General features: G+C 41.9%; 2 protein-coding genes across 4 annotated transcripts in view; both read right to left on the bottom strand.

Moving 5' to 3' along the window:
* RAD50 (RAD50 double strand break repair protein) overlaps positions 1-3,911 on the bottom strand; it is a 133,125-nt gene extending 129,214 nt beyond the window's left edge. For both annotated transcript variants that reach the window (XM_035105403.2, XM_035105408.2), the window contains exon 1: positions 3,538-3,911. The gene's annotated coding sequence lies outside the window, so the exon portion shown is untranslated. The remainder of the gene's footprint in view (positions 1-3,537) is intronic.
* Positions 3,912-4,775: 864 nt separating this feature from the next.
* Positions 4,776-20,446, bottom strand: part of LOC118080344 (organic cation/carnitine transporter 2) — a 32,126-nt gene continuing 16,455 nt past the window's right edge. The window contains exons 4-10 of one of the 2 annotated variants that reach the window (XM_035105412.2): positions 20,073-20,244; positions 17,274-17,400; positions 13,342-13,442; positions 11,550-11,764; positions 10,444-10,626; positions 10,030-10,084; positions 4,776-9,167 (exon numbers count right to left, since the gene is read on the bottom strand). In XM_035105412.2, coding sequence (XP_034961303.1) covers positions 9,080-9,167; positions 10,030-10,084; positions 10,444-10,626; positions 11,550-11,764; positions 13,342-13,442; positions 17,274-17,400; positions 20,073-20,244 — 941 coding nt within the window. In that variant the 3' untranslated portion in view covers positions 4,776-9,079. Of the gene's footprint in view, positions 9,168-10,029; positions 10,166-10,443; positions 10,627-11,549; positions 11,765-13,341; positions 13,443-17,273; positions 17,401-20,072; positions 20,245-20,446 lie in introns of both variants that reach the window. The other variant, XM_035105411.2, reaches the window with a different exon arrangement.

Below are 20,446 nucleotides of genomic sequence, written 5' to 3'. Positions count from 1 at the left end.
TTAGGCCTGTTTTTCACCATATGCATTTTGATACCCAGTTCCTCAACATGTGGGAGAACTGCCCCATAGACCACCATGTGCCTCTCTCTTCTTTTGCTGTACTATCACAGAAAAGCCATCCGTCCTCCCGGCAGTGCCCACTACCGAACCAAACACATGATGGTATATATAAAGCTTACTGCTACATGGAGGCGACAGTATCTGTGGAGGAAATGAGTGTTTGTGTGCAGCAGCATTTAGCCTCTCCAGGCTGTAGCCTCCGCCAGCGTGACAATGCAACAAGAGAATCCTTCCTGTTTACTTTAGATTGCACTAAGCAAGGACTGTTATGAAACACTTGGGAGAAAACAGCAGCTGCCTCCAATTAGCCACTTCAGCTAAACAACATTTTTTTAGGTGAGGCAAAACTGTGCCCCTGTTTCACTGAGCATGCTGACAGAAGAATGCTCATCTGCTGAGCGCAGAATAAGCATCATGCTACATCAGGGGTGAGGAATCCTGTGGATCCGATCAGATCCAGCCAACACGGCCAGTGTTTGGGGAGGATGGGAATGATGGTTTAACAACAGCTGGAGGGCCTGTGCTAAGTACAACCCACACACTCTTCGATTTAATGCTCACTTGAAGTTTCTTTGGTGCGCAGTATAGGTACACTTTTTCCTTTTGTATACAGAATGCAGAGGTCTTATCATTCCATGAAAAGAGGCTAGTTAGTGGGCAGTTGTTCACAAAGCCCAGAAAACTGGGTGACTGCAGTGCTGTTGCAGATTTCAGGTACTTGGTGCAAGCAGACAAGCATGTTTATCATTACACCTACTCACACACCACAGTTTGCCCATTGTATGTTTATTTCTTTGAGTTCAAGGTGGCATACACGTGTCTCCCCCTTCTCATTTAATCCCCACAGCAACCCTATGAGGGAGGTAAGGCTAAGAAGAAGTGGCTGGCCTAAGGTCACCCAGTGAGCTTCATTGCTGAGCGTGGGTTTGAAGCCTGGTCCCAGTCTGATGCTCTAACCAACCACCACACCATAATGGGTCTCAAACTCAAACCATGATAGTTAGCACAAACCGTGGTGTAGTGTGATGACTGAGTTGAGCTAATGGGGTTGAAAGCAGGGGCAGTCTACATAGTTTTGGACTATAGGCACTTTCAGACCAGGGGGGGGGGATTAAATCACATACCAGCAAATTCAAAGCAGACTTTTTGCAATAAGGAAAGTGCCACTAAAATGCACTGGAAAGTGTGGGATAAGATTTTCTTGGTGCAACAGCATACAACCACCCTGCAAACAAATCAGACTGAATGCTCATTAAACAGCCAATGTTCCATCACCCTGCAAACTTTGTGCAAATAAATCAGGATGCATGTTCAAGAAGGAGGTTGTCTGGAAATGACCCACAACTCCCATCAGCCCCAGCCAGCATGGGAAATGGTCAGGAATGATGGGTACTATTTTGAGGGCCTCATCTTGGCTGCCCCTCATCTAAAGCCACTTGGAATGCCAGAACAAAAAAATAAATAATCCCAGTATTTTTCTCTAGTTCTAGTAAACAGAAGAGTTCTGATAAAAAAAGCAAATGTGATGCTCCATTTTCAAAAGAGTTACATGTTTCACAGCGTATTGCACAAAAACACTGGATAATGTGTGTTAGAGAATTGGTGTATGTTAGGGAGAATAATTGTTTTCTAACTACTTAAAGCTGTTATGTTTTGCTACTGTTTACTGATGAGCAGACTGTTGGAAACGTTATTGCCAATGGAGAATGAAGCCATTACTCGGGCTTGAGAGAAACCTACTCTGGACTGAATGCTTCCTTGCAAATGAAAAAAAGGGGGGGGGGAATCGCTAAAATTGATAACAAATGACCTACCCCTAAAATATGTCTAATCATAAAGCTTGTTGGAAACAGATGAAGGGCTCTGTGGTGTCTGACACCTTGTGTTTTGAGTTGAAAGAACACAGTACAGTAGTAATTTTACACAAGACACAGCACAGTTCTCAGCACTATAATGTCATTTAGAAAAGAATGCCGGCATCGTGATTTATTGGGACATTTTTCTGCACAATGCAAAACACCCTGCACTGTGCTAGTGTGCAGCACAACAGGCAAATTAACACCACACACAATACTCCAGCCAGCAGAGCTACCCTTATTACACGAAGAGAGGAAGAATCCCAAATCCACCCTCAGGCAAAACATTGCAAATCTTCACACTCCAGACATTTCCCTAGAAAGAGCCAGTAATCTTGCCACTGCGCCCACTTTCACTTGTTTGCAGATTGCCTGGGCTTTCTCTTTTTATACTCAAGCGATATTTCTTTGCTTCAAGGGAGAGGTCATGGAGCAAAGCAGAACCTTTAACATACAATGTCAGATAGCCCTGGCAGCCGGTTTGAGAAAAGAAAAGCAGCATCTGGAGGGAACAGTTCTAAATATTTACGTATATAGAAAAGTGGAGGGCGGGGTGGAGAGAAGAGGCTGCTTAACCCCTTCCCCACCAGCCTTTTAATTTTTGGTGCAGTTTTGACAGTTCTCGTGCTTTCGTCCCAGTGGCCTTAGCCTTGCACACATGTGTCTGCAGCCTACAGAGATTTGTCCTTGCACTTTAGGCACCGCTCCAGCCACGATTCAGAATCTGAAGCAAATGCCTCGCTGCAGTTGTAAGTCACATAGACAAAGAAGCAAAAACCTGAGGTGCCTGATCAGACAAGCTGCTCAAATCACTTTACAAAGGCCAAGAATGCTGCATACTTGAATGTTAAGGAAAATATTAAAGCTACAGATGATAATGGTTGGACAGTGTTCTCGAAGCTACGAACGTGAGTCTGACCAAACTGCGGGAGGCAGTGGAAGACAGGAGTGCCTGGCATGCTCTGGTCCATGGGGTCACGACTAAACGACTAAACAACAACAACAGATGATAAAATCTCTCCAGCTGGATTTTCTCATATTAAGGATACTCCAAAAAGAGAGAGAGAAAATCAAGATTGATGGAGGGAATGGTGTTGGACGGCAGGAGGAGAATGTAATATGGACAACTGGGAATTAATAGAAATACAGGAAGTTTACTCTCCATATTATACAACAGTATGGATGAGCCTCTCCTCTCTCTTACACTTGAAGCACACACACAGAGAGAGTGAGTGTGTGTGTGTGTGTGTGTGTTCAGACAGAGCAAATGAACACACTTTGAAAAAAACCCATCAGGTCAGAAAATGATTTACATACTCTCAAAGAAAAACAGAAAGACAGTGACAAAGGCTTTCTGGCCACTATATACCCTTGTTACACTATGCAATTAGATTACAGGAAGAAAGAATCCAAAGAGGAAAAGGACCGTCACATTGTGGTTAGAATCACCTGAACATCAGGAAACAATGAGCTAGCTTCTGAGCATCACAAAATTATTTTGTCTCAAGGATAGGCCTCCAACTATAGCAAGTGGGGAGGGGGTGTCAGGCTTTCAAGCTTGCCTGCTCTTCCCCCCTTCCCCATTTCTGGATCTACCAAAACAAAACAAAACAAAACTTACCTTTTAGAGCTTCTTCTGGTTCAGAGCTTTTGAAGATGGTTTCCAGCTCTAGAATAATGCTTGTTTCCTTTTGCAGCCATAGTATCACACAAATAATCACAATATGAGCCAAGGCATTGTTTCTTTCCCCCAACAGTCTTCAAATATCCTTTAGCTGGTCAGGCAGGGGTGGGGAATAAACAGGGACAGCTGGCAACTGCAATCATGGCTGAACTTACAGGTTTGGGCAATTTCTAGATGATTAAAAGGCTCATTCTCTGTTATGCTTCCATCTTCCATAACAAATGGAGTCAAACCTGAGACTGCCGTTCGAACATAAAGCATATTACTATTGCTTTCACTTTTCTTTCTGCCCTGCTTCAGACCTTAACATCAAATGAAAGAGAGAGAAAAAAGGAGGCTGGGAAAAGGGAGGAAAAGAGTAGTTTGAGAAAGCAAAAGTGTATACCTCAATTCAAGGCTAGTTTCAAAACTTCTTTTTATCACTTATGCTCAGCCATGGGCAAACAAGGTTGCCATGTTCACAAACATAATTCTTGGTGTTCTTCATCTATTAAATTTGCTTTTGTTTGCACTTGAATGGGAAAATACCTGCTTCTCACACCAGTGCTTGAACAGAAACACATGTCTGTGTTTTCTGCTCTTCTCCGAATTTTGCACTTCTCCAAATTTTGCAATGCAGTTCTTCAACATGTACAAAAATGCATTAGGGGAAATTGCTTGCAAAAATTTGTACACTCACCAAAATTGCATACATAAATTTGCTTATTAGGATACGTTTGTCTTAAAATGCTGACTAATTTTCATGGGTTGTTTTTTTAAAATGGCAAGTTGCTTTGGAAATGTGGAAACTGAATTTAAGATGATGATTATCCGTCACCTTCCACATACATATCTAGGGTTGCCAGACTCAATAGAGGACAGGACTTCTGTGCCTTTAATTGCCCTGCTCTCTTTTGAGTCTGGAAACCTTAAAGAGAAACCAGCAGACCCTTTGCTTGGAAATTAAACAAAGGGTCTGCTGGTTTCTCTTTAAGGTTTCCAGACTCAAAAGAGAGCAGGGCAATTAAAGGCACAGAAGTCCTGTCCTCTATTGAGTCTGGCAACCCTATACATATCTCAAGGCAATATACAAAATGTAATAAAGAAAACAACATTTAGCATTTCAGAGGGGGCATGATGGAAAATGGGTGATGGAAAATTATAATAAAGATTATAATTCCTGAGCATCCGCAAAGTGTCGTTTCCTCATAACAGAGCAACTAATCCCAGCTCTACAGAACTGATGTTGAGGAGAAGGCTTTCCAGGACAGTGGCATTAGCCATTGTCAGTGGCATTAGACATTGCTGTTGAGTGGAGCCTCCAAATCCAGAGGCAGTATCTCTGAACACCCAATGCGTGGGAGAAAATTATGTGGGCAGGCCAAGCTGTGCTTGTGGGCTTCTCAAGAGACATCTATCTGACCTTTGTTGGCAAGAAAATGCTAACCTTAGCCCCATTTCAACACTTTTCTCCTGTCCTTGTGTTCTCCTCCACCCAGAACCTACCTTGAAACCGCAAACAGGGGGAAAGCAAATGAATAAAAAAAGAATTAGGAAGAAAATACAGTGTTCACAGAACTGCCCCATAAAGGGTTAGAACAAAAGATATATTTAAGAAATGTGTAGAGACTGAGATGCAAAACATAGGCATAAAAATGCAATGACCAGAAATCAGATGGATATCAAAGTTTGATACAAAAGCCACCGACTGCATGTAATAATTTGATTTCGCCATTTGGGTCTCAGGCTTATAAAGAGTTCCTTTCTGGCCATGTAAGGTTCAGTAGGCCTAAAGGCTCCTGTCTGAAATCCTGGAAAACCACTGCCATCATAGTAATGTTAAGCTACATGGATCAATGGCCTGATTTGATACAGTGGCTCTTCTCCCTCCTGGCTGATATTAAATACACAATAGGCTTTATGGGATCTGGTGTTGACAGAATGAGTGCACTTCCCTGTAGCTCAGCGCTGGATGCATAGGCTTGCCAATCTTTTTCTTTGAAGGTGTCCTGTGCCTTTAATAGTTGCAGAAATTCATTAGAAACTGAAGTAGACATTCAACAAGTTTTTTTTATTAAAAAAAACCTGGTATGAAGATGAGACTTGTGCAACATCTTCTGGTAAAAAGGGCTGGAAGTTGGTGAGGGATACATTTCCGGTTCCTCTCTGTCTTAATGGAGGAAGCCCCCACAACAGCGGGAGATTGTAGGCGAAGGAAAAACAAGGATGATTGAGGATAATTATCCATGCAAATACCCCCAGGGAAGGAGGGAGGAATGGGCTTCACTCGCAGTTCGTCTAGGTTCTTGCTCCAGCATGGAATGTGGGGGGCAGGGAGGCGCTGAATGACAAAGCACTTCACCTGCTGAAAACCCTCCAACCCCGCCATTTAGAAGCAAAGCCTCTCCTGATAATTAGAGCTTAATTGGACTAAAGTACAGGCATGTGCTAGAAGAGATGAGATCACAAACTGCAGAATAAACTGCAAGGACTTATTTGGTGCAAAAGACGTGTGTGTGGGCGGAGGATGGGATCCTATGGTTTCTTTATTTAATGTTTTCTTCTCTACATTCATGATTCGGCAACCCTCCTCGGAACATTAGTTCAAATTATACCGGTATTTGTACAAGTCAGGATGGAAGAAAAGAGATTACAAATATGGAATATAACATCAAATGGAAGTGTGAGAGTAAAAAATAAAGGAAAAAATGGAGGGAAGCTCAATTTTGCAAAAGGTTTACGATGGAAACTTAGAGCTGACTCTTCCCCATCCTTTATTATCTATGAAGTGAACTGAATAACGCTAAGAGGACTTGGAATTTAATTTAATTGGAAGGATAACTGGCTGTATATCTTCAGCTGGAAGGAAGGATGAAAGGAGTCTGTGAGCTGCCAAGGAACTGATAAGGTTCTTTATTGAGTCATGTGCAGTTTGATGGACCACTCTTCTTCCCAGGCTGAGAGGAAAAATTGTGAAAACTGTTTATTTACTGGGACAGAGTGACTTTTGCAGTTGTTGTTAAAAGTTCTTGGTGCAAAACAATGAAGCACGGGATAGAGCGATGGAGAAATTTCTGGAACAATGCGATATCAGCTCTGCCCAAGGAATGACAGATAACAGCAACAATTGGGGGGGGGAGAGATAACATCTTACAAGGACAGGAAGAAATACCATGGACAGAATAGAACTGCCTTGGGCTCATGTGATGGCAATGGAAGAGCTTTGCTGGGAGGGCATCCCCACTTCCCTTCCTCTACCAATGTCACGGAGGACAGTTCCTAGCCTCCCTCTTGCATCGTTGCTTAGCTGTGGCTTGCCTGCCACACTGTACAGCAAAGAACACAGTTTGTGTCTAGGAATGGAATCCAATGCCCACTATCTGAAGTCTCTACCTGCACCAAGTTCACTTTCCCCAGAAATCTTAACTTGCCTGCTACAGCTCAGGAGTTTACAAGAAGTCATTTTGTGGCATGAATGATACACTTGCCAAATATGTAGCTCCTCAATTCCGCCTCAGTGTAGGTCCTCAATTCTACCAGTGTTTTGTCCAATATCTCAGCCATCCGCTCCATTAATTTTTGAGAGTCATGTCATCAGTACTATATTCAGGAGTCTCCATTTGTGCTTCTTTTGAGGCATTCTGAGTTGTGGGCACTGTTATTTGTCCTTATAAGAGCTGGCAGGCCACACCTCTGTTTTAAGACTCTAAGAAGTTTGAAATGTTAAGTACTCCAGAGGATGCTGGCCAGCTTGACTAGTCTGGAATCCTGGGTTTTTGTTGAAGGTGGGCCTCAAAAGGTATCAGGTGGAGGCCAGATTGTTTCTGCAGGCTGAGGAACTCCACAAACAACATCCTACATCACTTGCCATTGCCCCATCCTCCACAAGTGAAGGACTTCTGACACATCTTGCAGTGACCTTCTGGGTACCGTTCTGCAGGTTCCTATCTCCACAATAAAATAAGAATGGTAGGTAGCTGCTCTCTCTGGAATAAGAATGCCAGTTTTAAGAAACTCAGAAACTTGAGTGCTGGGAAATTCACAGTCTTCCTTATCATTTATTTAGAATACTTATACTCAAAAGGTACCAAAATTGGCCCTGTATATGTTACCATCACATGGACAGCCTTACAGTAGGCATCAGTCAAAACTGGCGTGAGCAGCATTTGGGAAGAACGGGGAAGAATTTTACATTCATAGGATAACTTTCACATATTATCACAATTTATGGAATGTCTGCAAACAGCTGTGTTAACAGAAGTAAGCGCTGTCTAGCAACTCTGGTTACAAAAATCACATTTTATTTATATTAAGATATATATATGTATCACCTTTCTGTCATTAAAAACTTCTGAGGCAGCTAACAAATTATTCAAACAATAATACAATATCATGTGACTTTATATCAAACTATTTAAAATGCACCATATTTGTATCATAGTTTTTAAATTGTGTCATAATGTAAAGTAACAAATGTAATCAAGGTAACTCCTTCCCCAGTAATGGGTAGTGTTTCTTGGTAGATTTGACACAATTGCTCACACACGAGACTTGCTGTTATCATTCATGATACTCATTTAAAATAATGCACTTTGTTCGCAAAAGGCAACCGTTATGTCTTTAAGTAAGCTGAAGGCACCTGACTGGTACTGCATTATAAAGTAACTTTATTACATACCTAGTATGTAACTGAAGGCATTTCAGGCAGAGATGGGAAAAAACCAAATTATTTGGAAATACAGATATGTATTAGTTTCCAATGCCTTTCAGAATTAGAGGCAATTTATAGAAAAATTGACTAATGGAATATTGAAAGAGATGCATTACAGATGCAATGTAATCCTTAAAAAATAAATATAAGCCTAAATAAGGCATCATTCTCAGATGCAAACAACTGCATCTAGTGGTTATTATTTAAAACTACATCTGAAATAAGTAGGCTTGCGAACAAAACTAGACTGTCAATGTTTTGCACATGAAAACCACCTCTCCATTTCTAAAACAGATGTTGATTTTTAAAAATCAGCATAAGCAGTGCATAAAATCATTTGTGTAGTATTTAGTATCCACATCATTTCAAGCTTCAGGTTTTCTGAACAGAAGCAGCACCCCAAGCTGGGTGATGACACTTAACAATATTTAAATTCAATAACATGTTTCATTTTTTGCCATTGTGCACCGAATGAACCAAATAGTAAAGTCAGTCCATCCATCTAGAACTTCAAGCATGCTTTAATCTTACAAAAAGGACATTTGCCAACAGTCCTAATGGCAAACAGGCTTTCCCTGCCCCTACCTTTTCGGATATTGTTCCTTGTAACCCGTACAATTACTGGCAGAGATCCCACAGTGGGATATACAGTATCTACATTCACAAAAATGAATGTGCTTTTAATAAATAAGTTGATTATAGAAAAAGTGTTTCCATTAGTCCTTTCTGGAAGTAAATTGAAGGATATGTCTAGGTACTTTTTAGTTCATAATAGGGTATGTAGCTTGATCAGAAAGTTGTGCCTTTTATAATCACTGAATTTTCTTCTTCCGCCGTTAATGTCCTTTTGCTTTTAGATGCGTTTTTGTATTTAATTCTGTAAATAAATAGAAAGAAAAACAGGAAACTGTTAAAGCAAAAGCTTGCATAATGCTGTCATACATTTCACATTTACATTCAAGGAAATGTCTCATTCAATAGGCAGATTTGTCATCTACAGGTAAAACCAAACTTTGACTTTGGTTAGCCGCACAGCCCAAAAAACATAGTATATTACCTTAAATTTGTAAAAAGTATGCTTCAGCTGGCCACTTCATATGGAGCACCAATCCAGATTCATAGCTGCCAAGTTATCCCTTTTTTAAAGGGATTTTCCCTTATGCTGAATAGGCTTCCTCACGAGAAAAGGGAAAACTTGGCAGCTATGTCCAGATTAGATTCTTACAACAGCTTCTTTCTGAACATTGTCCGGCGCCCTGCCATGGTGATATTTATCCCCTAAACTGCTACTGCCAATTGCATCTCTGGAGGTAAACAGTGTGTGTGTGTGTGTGGGGGGGTGAATTTCCATTGGGAAACTGGAGAAGGGCTCTGACCCAGAGAAGGATCCAATTGCCTGCTTCTCCTTCATAATGAATTGGTCACCTTGAGCGTATTTTTAAAATTAGAGTGTTTAGTTTGTATCTAAGAAGCTACAATAGAGATAAGTAATTAAGATTTATCTAGCTGGCATACCACCCCACTGTTTCTCAGGAATTAAGCCATCTGTTTTCCTTGTTTTCATTATTTCTTGTGGAAACCTCTTTTTCAGATCTCTAAGCAACACTGCCGACTGCTCTGTATATACTGCTCTAATCTCTTCTATAATTTGGTTCCCAATATTTTTACAGCATGACCCACAATGATACTGGCTGCAATACTGTTTTATTTAAATTATGGAAGAAATGGTTTCTCCTTACCCTTTAACTCTTAGCATCTGCTCAATGGTTTCTGGGAGAGGCATACCGTGACTTTCTGGAAGAAACAGGGTGACAATTCCTGCTAGCACTGTCAAGCTTCCCATTAGAATGTAGGGAAGAAATCTATCATACGCACCTGGTAGGAAGCACAGGGGGGGCAAGGGAAGTAATAAGTAGTTATTGTCACAATGTTTTGCACAGACCAGTTCTTTGCAAACTATGTTCTGAGGACTTCTAAGGTTGCTTGGAAGCTTACCTGGAGAGTCTCAACACAAAGATTTAGTTAATGGTACATCAACTTTGCCCGTACTATTCATTGTACCCTGCAATAATACTGAACCGAGTAGCTTGTAGCACTAAAAGGGAGAGTAGTGGTACTTTGCCTGGCAGAAAATAAGATAGCTGGCAACTTACCAAGATATACAAAGTAAGGCGAGAGGATGCTGCCAAATCTGGAGGCCATTGAACTGGCACCAACTCCCATGTTCCTCACAACCGTTGGGTAGAGCTCAGCAGTGTAGACATAAACCATTGAGAACGAGGCTGTGATCCCAAACTTTCCAATCATCACCAGCGTAACGGAGAGCATAGTGAGGTCTACAAAAGAGAATCAAGCTATGTGTCACTGAAGTGTCAGTAAGTTTACCTGCCTTCTGCCATTCACTTTATCCTACTTCTTTTAAACTTGCCTGTTGTAATGGATAGAGTGTCAGACTACGACTTAAGAGACCAGGGTTGGAATCCCCACTTAGCTGAGAAGCTCACTGGGCGGTACCTTCTGCCAGGCACTGTGTCTCAGCCTAACCTACCTCACAGAGTTGTTGTGAAGACAAAACTGGGTTGCGTTGCGTTGGAGAACCATGTACACCACCTTGAGCTCCTTGGAGGAAAATGTGGTCCATAAATGTAATAAATAAATAAATAGATTCACAGACTAGTCATGTTAGTCTGTTGCAGCAAAAAGCCAAAATCAAAACCTAGACTATGAATCACATGGTATTTCAAAAAGAATATCCAATATATTGTTCTTTTCAAAAGCTGAAATCACAAAGTGAAGTGGCTGATAGAACAACCCCACCCCAAATAAAAAGATTGTCAGATTAGAGTTCAGTTGCTGGTATAACAGGAACAAATGAGAGAGCTCATTTGTTTATTTATGTACAAACTTTGTGTGCCACACCATGTAACAATGGTCCCTGGGAGACTGACGAGAAATAAGTGTAAAAACAATTTAAATACAGAATCAAACATAAAACCCCAAAATCAAAATAAACATAAGGAAGCAAATCTGACTGCATATTCTCAGCACTGTGAGCTCCCTTTCTGTCTTATATTGGTCTTCAGATGTAATGAACACAAGCAGAATAGGCATCTACAGTATTTTAAACTGTGCTCTAATGAACAAGTACAGTCACCTGCTCACTATTCTACCTGTTATGCCCACAGTTCAACCTGCTTGGCCTTGTGGATTACATCTACAAAAGTAGGGGGAAAGTTCACATCAAGTAAAATGTTCTTACGTGGAGGTACGAACTGAATGAAGAGAAGGACACATCCTCCTAAGAACAAGACTCCTGCCATTGAATACCGCCGGGGAAGATAATGGAGGAGCAGCCAAGAGATGGAATAAGCTGGGATTTCGATTACTGCCGAAAGGAAGCAATTGACATAGATGTCTCCGTGCAGGTTAGGGGTGTCCAGAGAGAGGCCAAAGTAGCCAATGGCAATGACCGTCCTGAAAGACAGAGCTATATTGTAATAAATATTAGGAGGCCTCAGAAAAAGTGCTGCATTGGACTAGGCTTTTAAAAGTATGTTTTGTTTTATTTAGCAAGATTTATACACTGGCAAATTAAAAAATAATAATCTCTGAGCGGTTTGCATAAATGTTCATGAAAAATGACAATAAAACTGGCTTTAGAAACATAATGAAATTATCAAAATATTGATAAAATCAACAGATTTTAAAAAGAAACGTACATACATTTTACACATGGTAGCAAGTGTTCCCAAGTAGAAAGAAATGCAATCTGCCTCCGTTTGTTGGTGTTCACATTATTGTCTAGTCCCAACTGTATTAATCCCAGGGGCTCAGACACCTTGCCAGGGTAATGGCTCATTCACAGTGTGGCCCGGGAACATGTCCTTCCCCTCCTCTCCTACACTCAAAGTGGCATGAGAAGGGGACACCCAACAGAGGTCTGGATATGTAGCAATCTGATCAGGCAGCACTTCTCTTTTTTCTGAGGCGTAAGCATTGCATTAATTAGACCTCCGGGCAGCTTGCTTGTTTCAAATGTTACTTTAGTTGTGTTGTGAAGAGCATGGGTATACAACATACCAGTTCCACAGCTGTGTGAACTAACTGATTTCTCATAAGGTAGCTGAACTAAAGGGATTCCTAGACCTCACACACACATGATCTGCAGCTTCACATGTTACCAGTGGCGGAGCTTCATGCTCCGGCACCGGGGAGTGGAGAGTAGGTGGGGTGGGGCATGGCATGCGCCCTGGGGGCATGGCACGCCGCCTGCAATGGCACCCCACCAGGATTGCGCTGCCGGGGGTGGTGTGCTCCCCCCCCCCGCACTCACCTCCCTCCGCCAGTGCATGTTACCAGACTGCACCGATTTTGATTGCAGGTGAGGAACACAGTCTCTGAATGCTCCCTCATGTACAAATCTCTCTATACATTCAAAATATGCAAATCAAGGAGGTGGAGCCCATAAATGTCCCCCTGACATGTTAGTTTTATATATATGTGTGGATGTGAATTTAAACTTGCCACTGAAAGTAAAGCGGCAGCAGACAAATTATGTGATGCTGGTTGTGACAGCGTAGTGTCCAACTCCAAAACAGCAGGGTTTATCTGCTGCAGTAAACACAAAAAAAACCAAGGTGAGTGAATCTTTGGTAGAAATTCTCAAAGCAAATGCTAGCTAGAATAATAGATAAGAGTTTGGGATTCAGACTGGAGCAGAGACATTTCAATAAGCTATGTGAAATGCCACACACACACACACACACACACACACACACACACACACACACATTTATACGTAAATAATGTTATGCAATGTGGCTCCTGGGTGTTTACAGGTGTGTGATTACGGTCACTGTCTCAGCTACTGGTTTCCTCAAGATGTTTTGGACTACAACTCCCATCAGCCCCATGAAGCATGGCCAGTGGTCAGGGAAGATTGGAGTTGCAGTCCCCATGACATTTGGAGGCCACCAGCTTGGGGGAAGCTGCTCGGAATCAGCTGTTTCATAAGGAAAGGAAAGCTTTGTGTCTGTTCATCAAGTGCTTACCATAAAATCACACACATGATAGTGATAGATCGGATATTCTGGGTCCTTAATAGGTCCAGAATGCTGTATGACCGCTGGTCCTGGGAAGTCACATCTTGTACCTATAGACAAAAATTACAGATGCACACATGAAAACCTGTTTTCTTTCTCTAAAATAAAGTGGCTTTTCATACAGCAGGAAATTTCAGTTGCATGTTCAAGGTAAATAGGAATCTTTGCTGCTAAGTGTTGTTTTAAAAAATTATATGGTTGATGATTCAGTGCAGAAGTGGCCATTGCTAATTTGAATGACAGCTCCTGGAAATGTTGGTATTTAGGTAGCGTGATCTGGTATTTGTTTAGAATAAATGTGAAACTACATTTTCTGGTTTCTGTGACTGACACTATATTAATTTTTCATGGCTGCACTGAAAAGGCTTTTTGCCATAATTCAGGCTTTCTGCTGGGGATCAGTATAAAGCATCCAGCAGGTTTAACTGTAGTCAGAATAAAGTATCCAGCAAGTTTAACTGTAGTCACTGTGTGGAAGTTGTGTGCAAGTTTAATATATGGATTTTGAACAAAATAGTGGAAGATTTGCAAGATTTTAGGCTGCAAACCACAGGTTGATCAGTAGGAAGTGTCATAAAACTGTACATGTGTGATTAATTTATATCAATGTATAAAACATCCTGGCATTCTAAGCAGGTTGCTTTGTAGTTTAAAGTTCATTCCACTTCTGCCAGCAAATTGTACAGGAGTTGACTCAGGACTAAAGTACAAAATACTGGATCACCCAAGAATTCTATTTTCTACTTAAATGCAAATGGAGGGGTAGTGGCTCTCTGATTTTGATAGGAGAAGTGGTATTGACCAGAGTGGACTCACTCTTTCACTTTGTTACATTTTCCTAATCTAAATTTAATCCTTCCAAACTGTTGTTACAGCTACCTGTTTTAAACTTTGACAGGTGTCAATCACCTGACGTCACTATAGTATCAGGTGATCAGCAGGTGACTTGCTGGGGTGGGGAACTTAAGGATCTTGTTGGATCTTGTTCATGAACCTTGCTATAAAGATTCATTTATGTATAAATCCAGAGCATTTCAAGTAAAAGTACCCATGTTAATACTGGAAAAAGATAAATGTACTATTTCACAATACAGTATTCATTATTTTATTTATTTATGTGTGTATTTAGATTTCACCTTTCAATGATTAAAAATCAAACTCAATAAAGCTTATGAATAAATGTTAACTCCCCTGAAAAAATCCCCAGCATAAAAAAATATCATAATATTCACAACTAAAATAATTTCACATCAAATGGTCAGATGCCTGATAGAAAAAAGCAGTCTTATGAACATATTTAAAAGCAGGCAAAGAGGGCTGATGAACCTCTCTTGGAAGGCTATTCCACAGTTTAGGCATCATTTGAAATAGCCACCTCCCATGCTCACTGGCAGCACTTAAGCCAGAGAAGGCTCAACGAGAAAAGCCTCAGAAACAGTGCAGAACTCAAACAGCTCCATATGGGAAGAATGTTTCCGAATACAACTAATATCAATATGCTGTTATTATACTGCATCATAGAAGTCCAAATTTTAGAGGGAAATGGGAGAAAAAAATGAACTTAGCAAATAATGATGATAATATAGTTTCAATTAAAATACTCAACTGCACTTATATATTAACCCAATCATGTGACTGCAAAGGGACTATGTAAAGTAATAATAATATAATAATATTTTTATTCATATGCTGCCCATCTGAGAGGGCTGCTCCAACCACTCTGGGCAGCTCCCAACAAAAAAATAGTAAAAACACAACACAGCACCACATACTAAAAACTTCCCTGAACAGGGCTGCCTCCAGTTGTAAATATATATTTATCGTAGTAAAACTAAATACAGTATAGCAATTACATTTTCAACTTAATTCCATTTTAATGTAAAGTCATGGGTGTTTTTTTAAAAAAGAACACTGTTGCCTTGTTCTCTTGTACTGTTATCCTGAAGCTTTAGATTTTTGCTGAATTTCTTTTTGATCCAACAATCAATCAATCAATCAATCAATCAATCATGTACTATGCCAAAAATCCAGAGTATTCACAGGCAGGAGCTTGCAGGAGGGTCAGTGTGAGTTCTCAGGCACATGTCAGCTGCCTTATTAAACATCACTTGCCATGTTTGTGTTGGAAGATGAACTGCCAATTATTTGTCTGGGGGATTCCTCTAATGAGCAGTTCAAACCATGACCCTAACTGCAAATTACTGTGTAAAACAGTTCAGCAATTTTAATAAAAGCTAATAGCATGATATCATGTGCACATGTAACGGATGTGAAAGCTTTGTTGCCTTGTGGTGGGTAGCTCCTCTGAGCCACTCCCTGCAAATAAAAGGCTGGAGGTTTTGGTCACTCAAAAGATCCCAAACTGTCTCATGATAAAGTATGAAGAACTCCCTATCAGATTCACCTCAGCAGGGAGTCTGAAGAAATGTTTAGTGGTATTTGAGCCTCAGCGTAACATGGACATGGTAGAATTGCACTGTTATTGCTGATGTTATGGGCAGTAACTAAGAACAGTTTCATTTCACTCAGGACATCAAAACACAATGGACTCTTCGCTGGGAAGAATTTACATTTTTGTAGAACAGGATTGTGAGGAGGCACTGGTGAGTTCTTGCAGAAAGCTTCTGCAGCAATAAACAAGGTCTGGTTAAAGAACAAATCTTCTCTCTCAGCATATAGAAATAAACCAGAAATACTGAGAGGGAAGTACAGTGGAACCTCGGTTTACGACTACCTCCGTTTACGAACGCTTCGGCGAGCGAACGCCATGGACCCGGAAGTGTTTACATCCGGGTTCCGGGGTGTCGGATGCGCAGAAGCGCTCTATCGGCGCTTCACACATGCACAGAAGCGTGCCTTCGGCGAGCAAACACCTCTGCGGAACGGATTGCAGTCACAAACCAAGGTACCACTGTACAAGTCTGAGGGCGACAGAAATAGAGGAAGAGAACAGAAGAAGAGATGGCTGCAGAAAATCCCCCATGGCGTTTGGTACTTATTATAGAGCCACAGTTCATGCCTAATAGGCAAGGAAGAGAGTGGTTCCCTCTACCTCAATGCTGTAGATGCCAAGAATGCTGACTGGCTAAGTAGGAGGGTCAAAAGGAATGTTGTTGGCCAGGGATGATGGGAGTTGCAGTCCCAAAACATCTGGAGGGCCAAGTTTGGGGATGTCTGGTCTAGGACTGGAGAAGGATGGGGGAAGAACCTAGGCACAGGAAGAAAGGAGAAGCTGATAGGAAGGATGAAGCTGGCTCATGAGTTCTGAGAACCAAGTGCCTACCAGATCTGTTCTGAAGCAAGAATATCCTGGCATTCTGAGGAATCTCAAGCAGGGTGGGTTACAGGGGAGACGAGTCCACTGTGACGTGTAACAATTACTGTGATTTGTGTGTTGTTGAAAAAATGCAATATCCCTGAAACAGGGAAGATAAATGCAAATAACACCTGTTGTACTGTACTATAAACAGATAATCTAAAAAGGTATTAGCATGACATATATGCCAAACATAAAGAATAAGTAAAGTGCTGCATTTTAAAGGAGCTGAGAGACAAATCCAGGATGTTGCCAAATCACGTTATAGGATTAAATCCAATATTAATCCTACCCAGAATAGACACATTGAAGTTAATAAAACATTATTAACAGAGGTTCATTCATTTAAATGGATCCACTCTTAAGTAGAACTTAGTTGGATTCAGCCCACAGTTTAGAGTGCTCTTCATATAACATTAAACGGGTTGGAAATGAATGTATAGGCAATAGGTTCATTATTGGAGAGCTAGATTTCATCTCATGAAGCAGAATGTTTTAATGGGCACTGCCATATCCAGACATTGGGAAGAAAATGTAAACAGATGCAACACATGGGCAAGTTTACCTCAATGAGGTCAAATATTACATCTGGAGCAGCAACATGGTTCTTTCGTGCAGCTTTCCGAATGATGTCTTCTGCTTCTTTAATTCTGCCTTGAGACAGCAGCCATCGAGGCGATTCTGGAATGAACCTGTGATGTTTCAACATAACTTCAACAGAACAGCCAGGGTTGTTAAGCCTACATCCCAAACCTCCGCAGTCAAAAAGAGTTTAACTGCAATGCTATAATGCTATCCTCGGTCCTCCTTGCATAGAAATACAATGTTGAAGAGCCAGTGTATATACAGGGTATATACAGACCCTAATGATTAGGGTCATTAGCCTGTATGAAAAGGAGCAACTTATTCCATGCATATGGAGGGGCTTTGGCAGAGGTTCAGGAAGCAACAATGTTGCTAATTCTAACATGTGATTAATACATTAAATAACCTAGCAACAGTGGGTGGCGCTGTGGTCTAAACCCCTGAGGCTAGGGTTTGCCGTTCAGGAGGTCAGAGGTTCGAATCCCTGCGACGAGGTGAGCTCCTGTTGTTCAGTCCCAGCTCCTGCCCACCTAGCAGTTCGAAAGCACGTAAAAGTGCAAGTAGATAAATAGGTACCGCACCAGCAGTAAGGTAAATGGCGTTTCCATGAGCTGCTCTGGTTCGCTAGAAGTGGCTTAGTCATGCTGGCCACATGACGCTCTCTGCGGACAAACGCCGGCTCCCTTGGCCTATAGAGCAAGATGAGCGCGCAGCCCCAGAGTTGTCCACAACTGGACCTAACGGTCAGGGGTCCCTTTACCTTTAGCTTTTTAACCTAGCAACATAAAAGGGTGTGTGTGTATTATAAATGTTAGTGAAGTCATTTCTAAGAGTGGCAAGAACACATTTCAGCAAGTCTCAACAAAAAACAACTCTTAGGGTTCTTGGAGAAGCAACAGAAATTAAAATTCGTAGGATCTGAAATGCGGTGAATTAAAATAAGTTAAAGACTGAACTGCATGACATTATGCACCTTTGGTTTTAACTCTTTGGTTTCACATTGCATCCTGTTTCTCCTTTTCCCCTCCCCACCCTCACTGTAACTTATTATGTGTTACCTAGGTTGTCTGGTAGCAAAAAAAATGTTATTTTTATATAATAAAAATATTTATAAAAATATATTTTATATAATAACAAAAATTGAGATTATATGTGTGTGTATGTGTGTGTAGGCTGTGAGTCCTAAAAGATCTGCTTCCTGTCTTGCAGGCCTTTTCCACCTTTCCTGGGAGCATGGGGCCCGGACTGATTCCAGCTACAAAACCTGAGGCTGTTGAACAGACTCTTGGGCTGGGAGTTTTGCTGGGGAGATTGTTGCTGTTATTGATATTAATTTTTTGTATCTTTATTTTAGATCTTATGATTTCTGTGGAAATTGTTCAGTTTGGTTGTATTTTTTTCTGCTTTATTCATTATTTATCACTACTTCTGTTATGTTGGAACTGTGCATTTGATGAGATGGTTGGACAGTGTTCTTGAAGCTACAAACATGAGTCTGACCAAACTGCGGGAGGCAGTGGAAGACAGGAGTGCCTGGTGTGCTCTGGTCCTTGGGGTCATGAAGAGTCGGACACGACTAAACGACTAAACAACAACAACAACAACAAGCTGCCTCAGCACAGTTTGAACTATGGAAATGCCATATATGAATAAAATGATATATGTATGTAATCTGAAAAAATTAAGTCAACTGAGGGTGCCCCCAGTAAAGGCATTAGTTAGCACTAGTTTTTGTTGTAACTTCCAAAATGTGAACACTTTTATTTAAAACTAGCTGGCCCTGCACACATTGCTGGGCGTTAGTCTGTCAAATGGAGGGAATAGGCCCTCTTCAGATCCCCTTGAGCCACAGAGTCCCCCTGTTTTACAGGATCTTGTGGTGGAGGCGGGGTTTGTGGGTGTTGTTGTGGCTAATCCCTGTGACTGCCCCCACGTGTCCCGATCCATGATCTATTCTGTTTGTTGCCCCCCCCTCCGTGACCGGCGTATCTCATGACATTTTGAAGGTGCATTGCTGTGGGTTATCCCCCCCCGGGCCTAGTGGGGGCCTGGCAGGGGCCTACATAAAACAAAGGCCGTGCTGCAGCCTGCGATCCATGCACTTGCCCTCTCCCCGCTACCCCGGGCCTCGTGGGGGCCTGGCGGCCTGGCAGGGGCCTACATAAAACAAAGTCCGTGTTGCGGCCTGCGACCCGGGCGGTCGCCCTTCCGCCCTCCTGGGCCCAGTGGGGGCCTGGCAGCCTGGCAGGGGGCTACATAAAACAAAGGCTGTGCTGCGGCCTGTGATCCGGGCACTCCCCCTCTCCCCCCCTGGGCCTAGTGGGGGTCTGGCAACCTGGCAGGGGCCTACATAAAACAAAGGCTGTGCTGCGATCTGCGATCCGGGCGCTCACCCTCTCCCCCCCCCCTGGGCGTAGTGGGGGCCCAACAGCCTGGCAGGGGCCTAGGGGTCTGATAATGGCCGCTTTGGTGGTTTCAGTTGCTTGGTTGATGATGTCATCATTTGGTTTGTGGGTGTGGTGTAGATTTCACAGGAAGGGAGGGGGTGTACTGTGGGAGGAATTCCGCTTGAGGGCGCTGTTTTACTTTGTGGAAAAGCAGGTTTATACCTCCCAGGTGTGAAATTTGAGGGATTTTTTTTCTAACAACGCTCGGGGAGTGGCCTGGATCGTTGTGTCAAAATTTCAGGGCAATCGGTCAAGCGGTTACGGAGAAAAGTGGAACACGCACTTTCACGATGTTTACATTTATATATATATATAGATATAGATACACTCACCACCACAGTGGAACGTACAGCAGGCCAGGTATAGTGAGAGCCACTAGCAGCATCCGCCAGTCTCTGATGAAGTAAGCGCACAGTGGCAGCAGCATGTAGCCAAATGCATAAAATATGCAAACACCAAACGTGCAGTAGATAATACGGATTGATTTGCCGAGAATTTCTGTGCCTGTTCAAAACAAGGGAGTGTTGATTAGCCTTTTAACTTTAAAAAGCCCTCTTATTTTGCCCAAAGGTAAGTATTTGGGAAACACTTTAAAAAGCCCAGTGCCTCTTCCTTGGATTTAAGGTATGCCTCTACTTCAGTACCTGATCTTGCATAAAGAAGAGTATTTAGATTGATAGTGAAGAGTGAGTTCCTCATGATTAAG

This window comes from Zootoca vivipara, chromosome 2, assembly GCF_963506605.1.
Source record: "Zootoca vivipara chromosome 2, rZooViv1.1, whole genome shotgun sequence".
NCBI classification, from domain to species: Eukaryota; Metazoa; Chordata; class Lepidosauria; order Squamata; family Lacertidae; genus Zootoca; species Zootoca vivipara.
The sequence above is the reverse complement of the archived record's forward strand: the minus strand, read 5'-3'. Positions and strand labels throughout refer to the sequence as shown.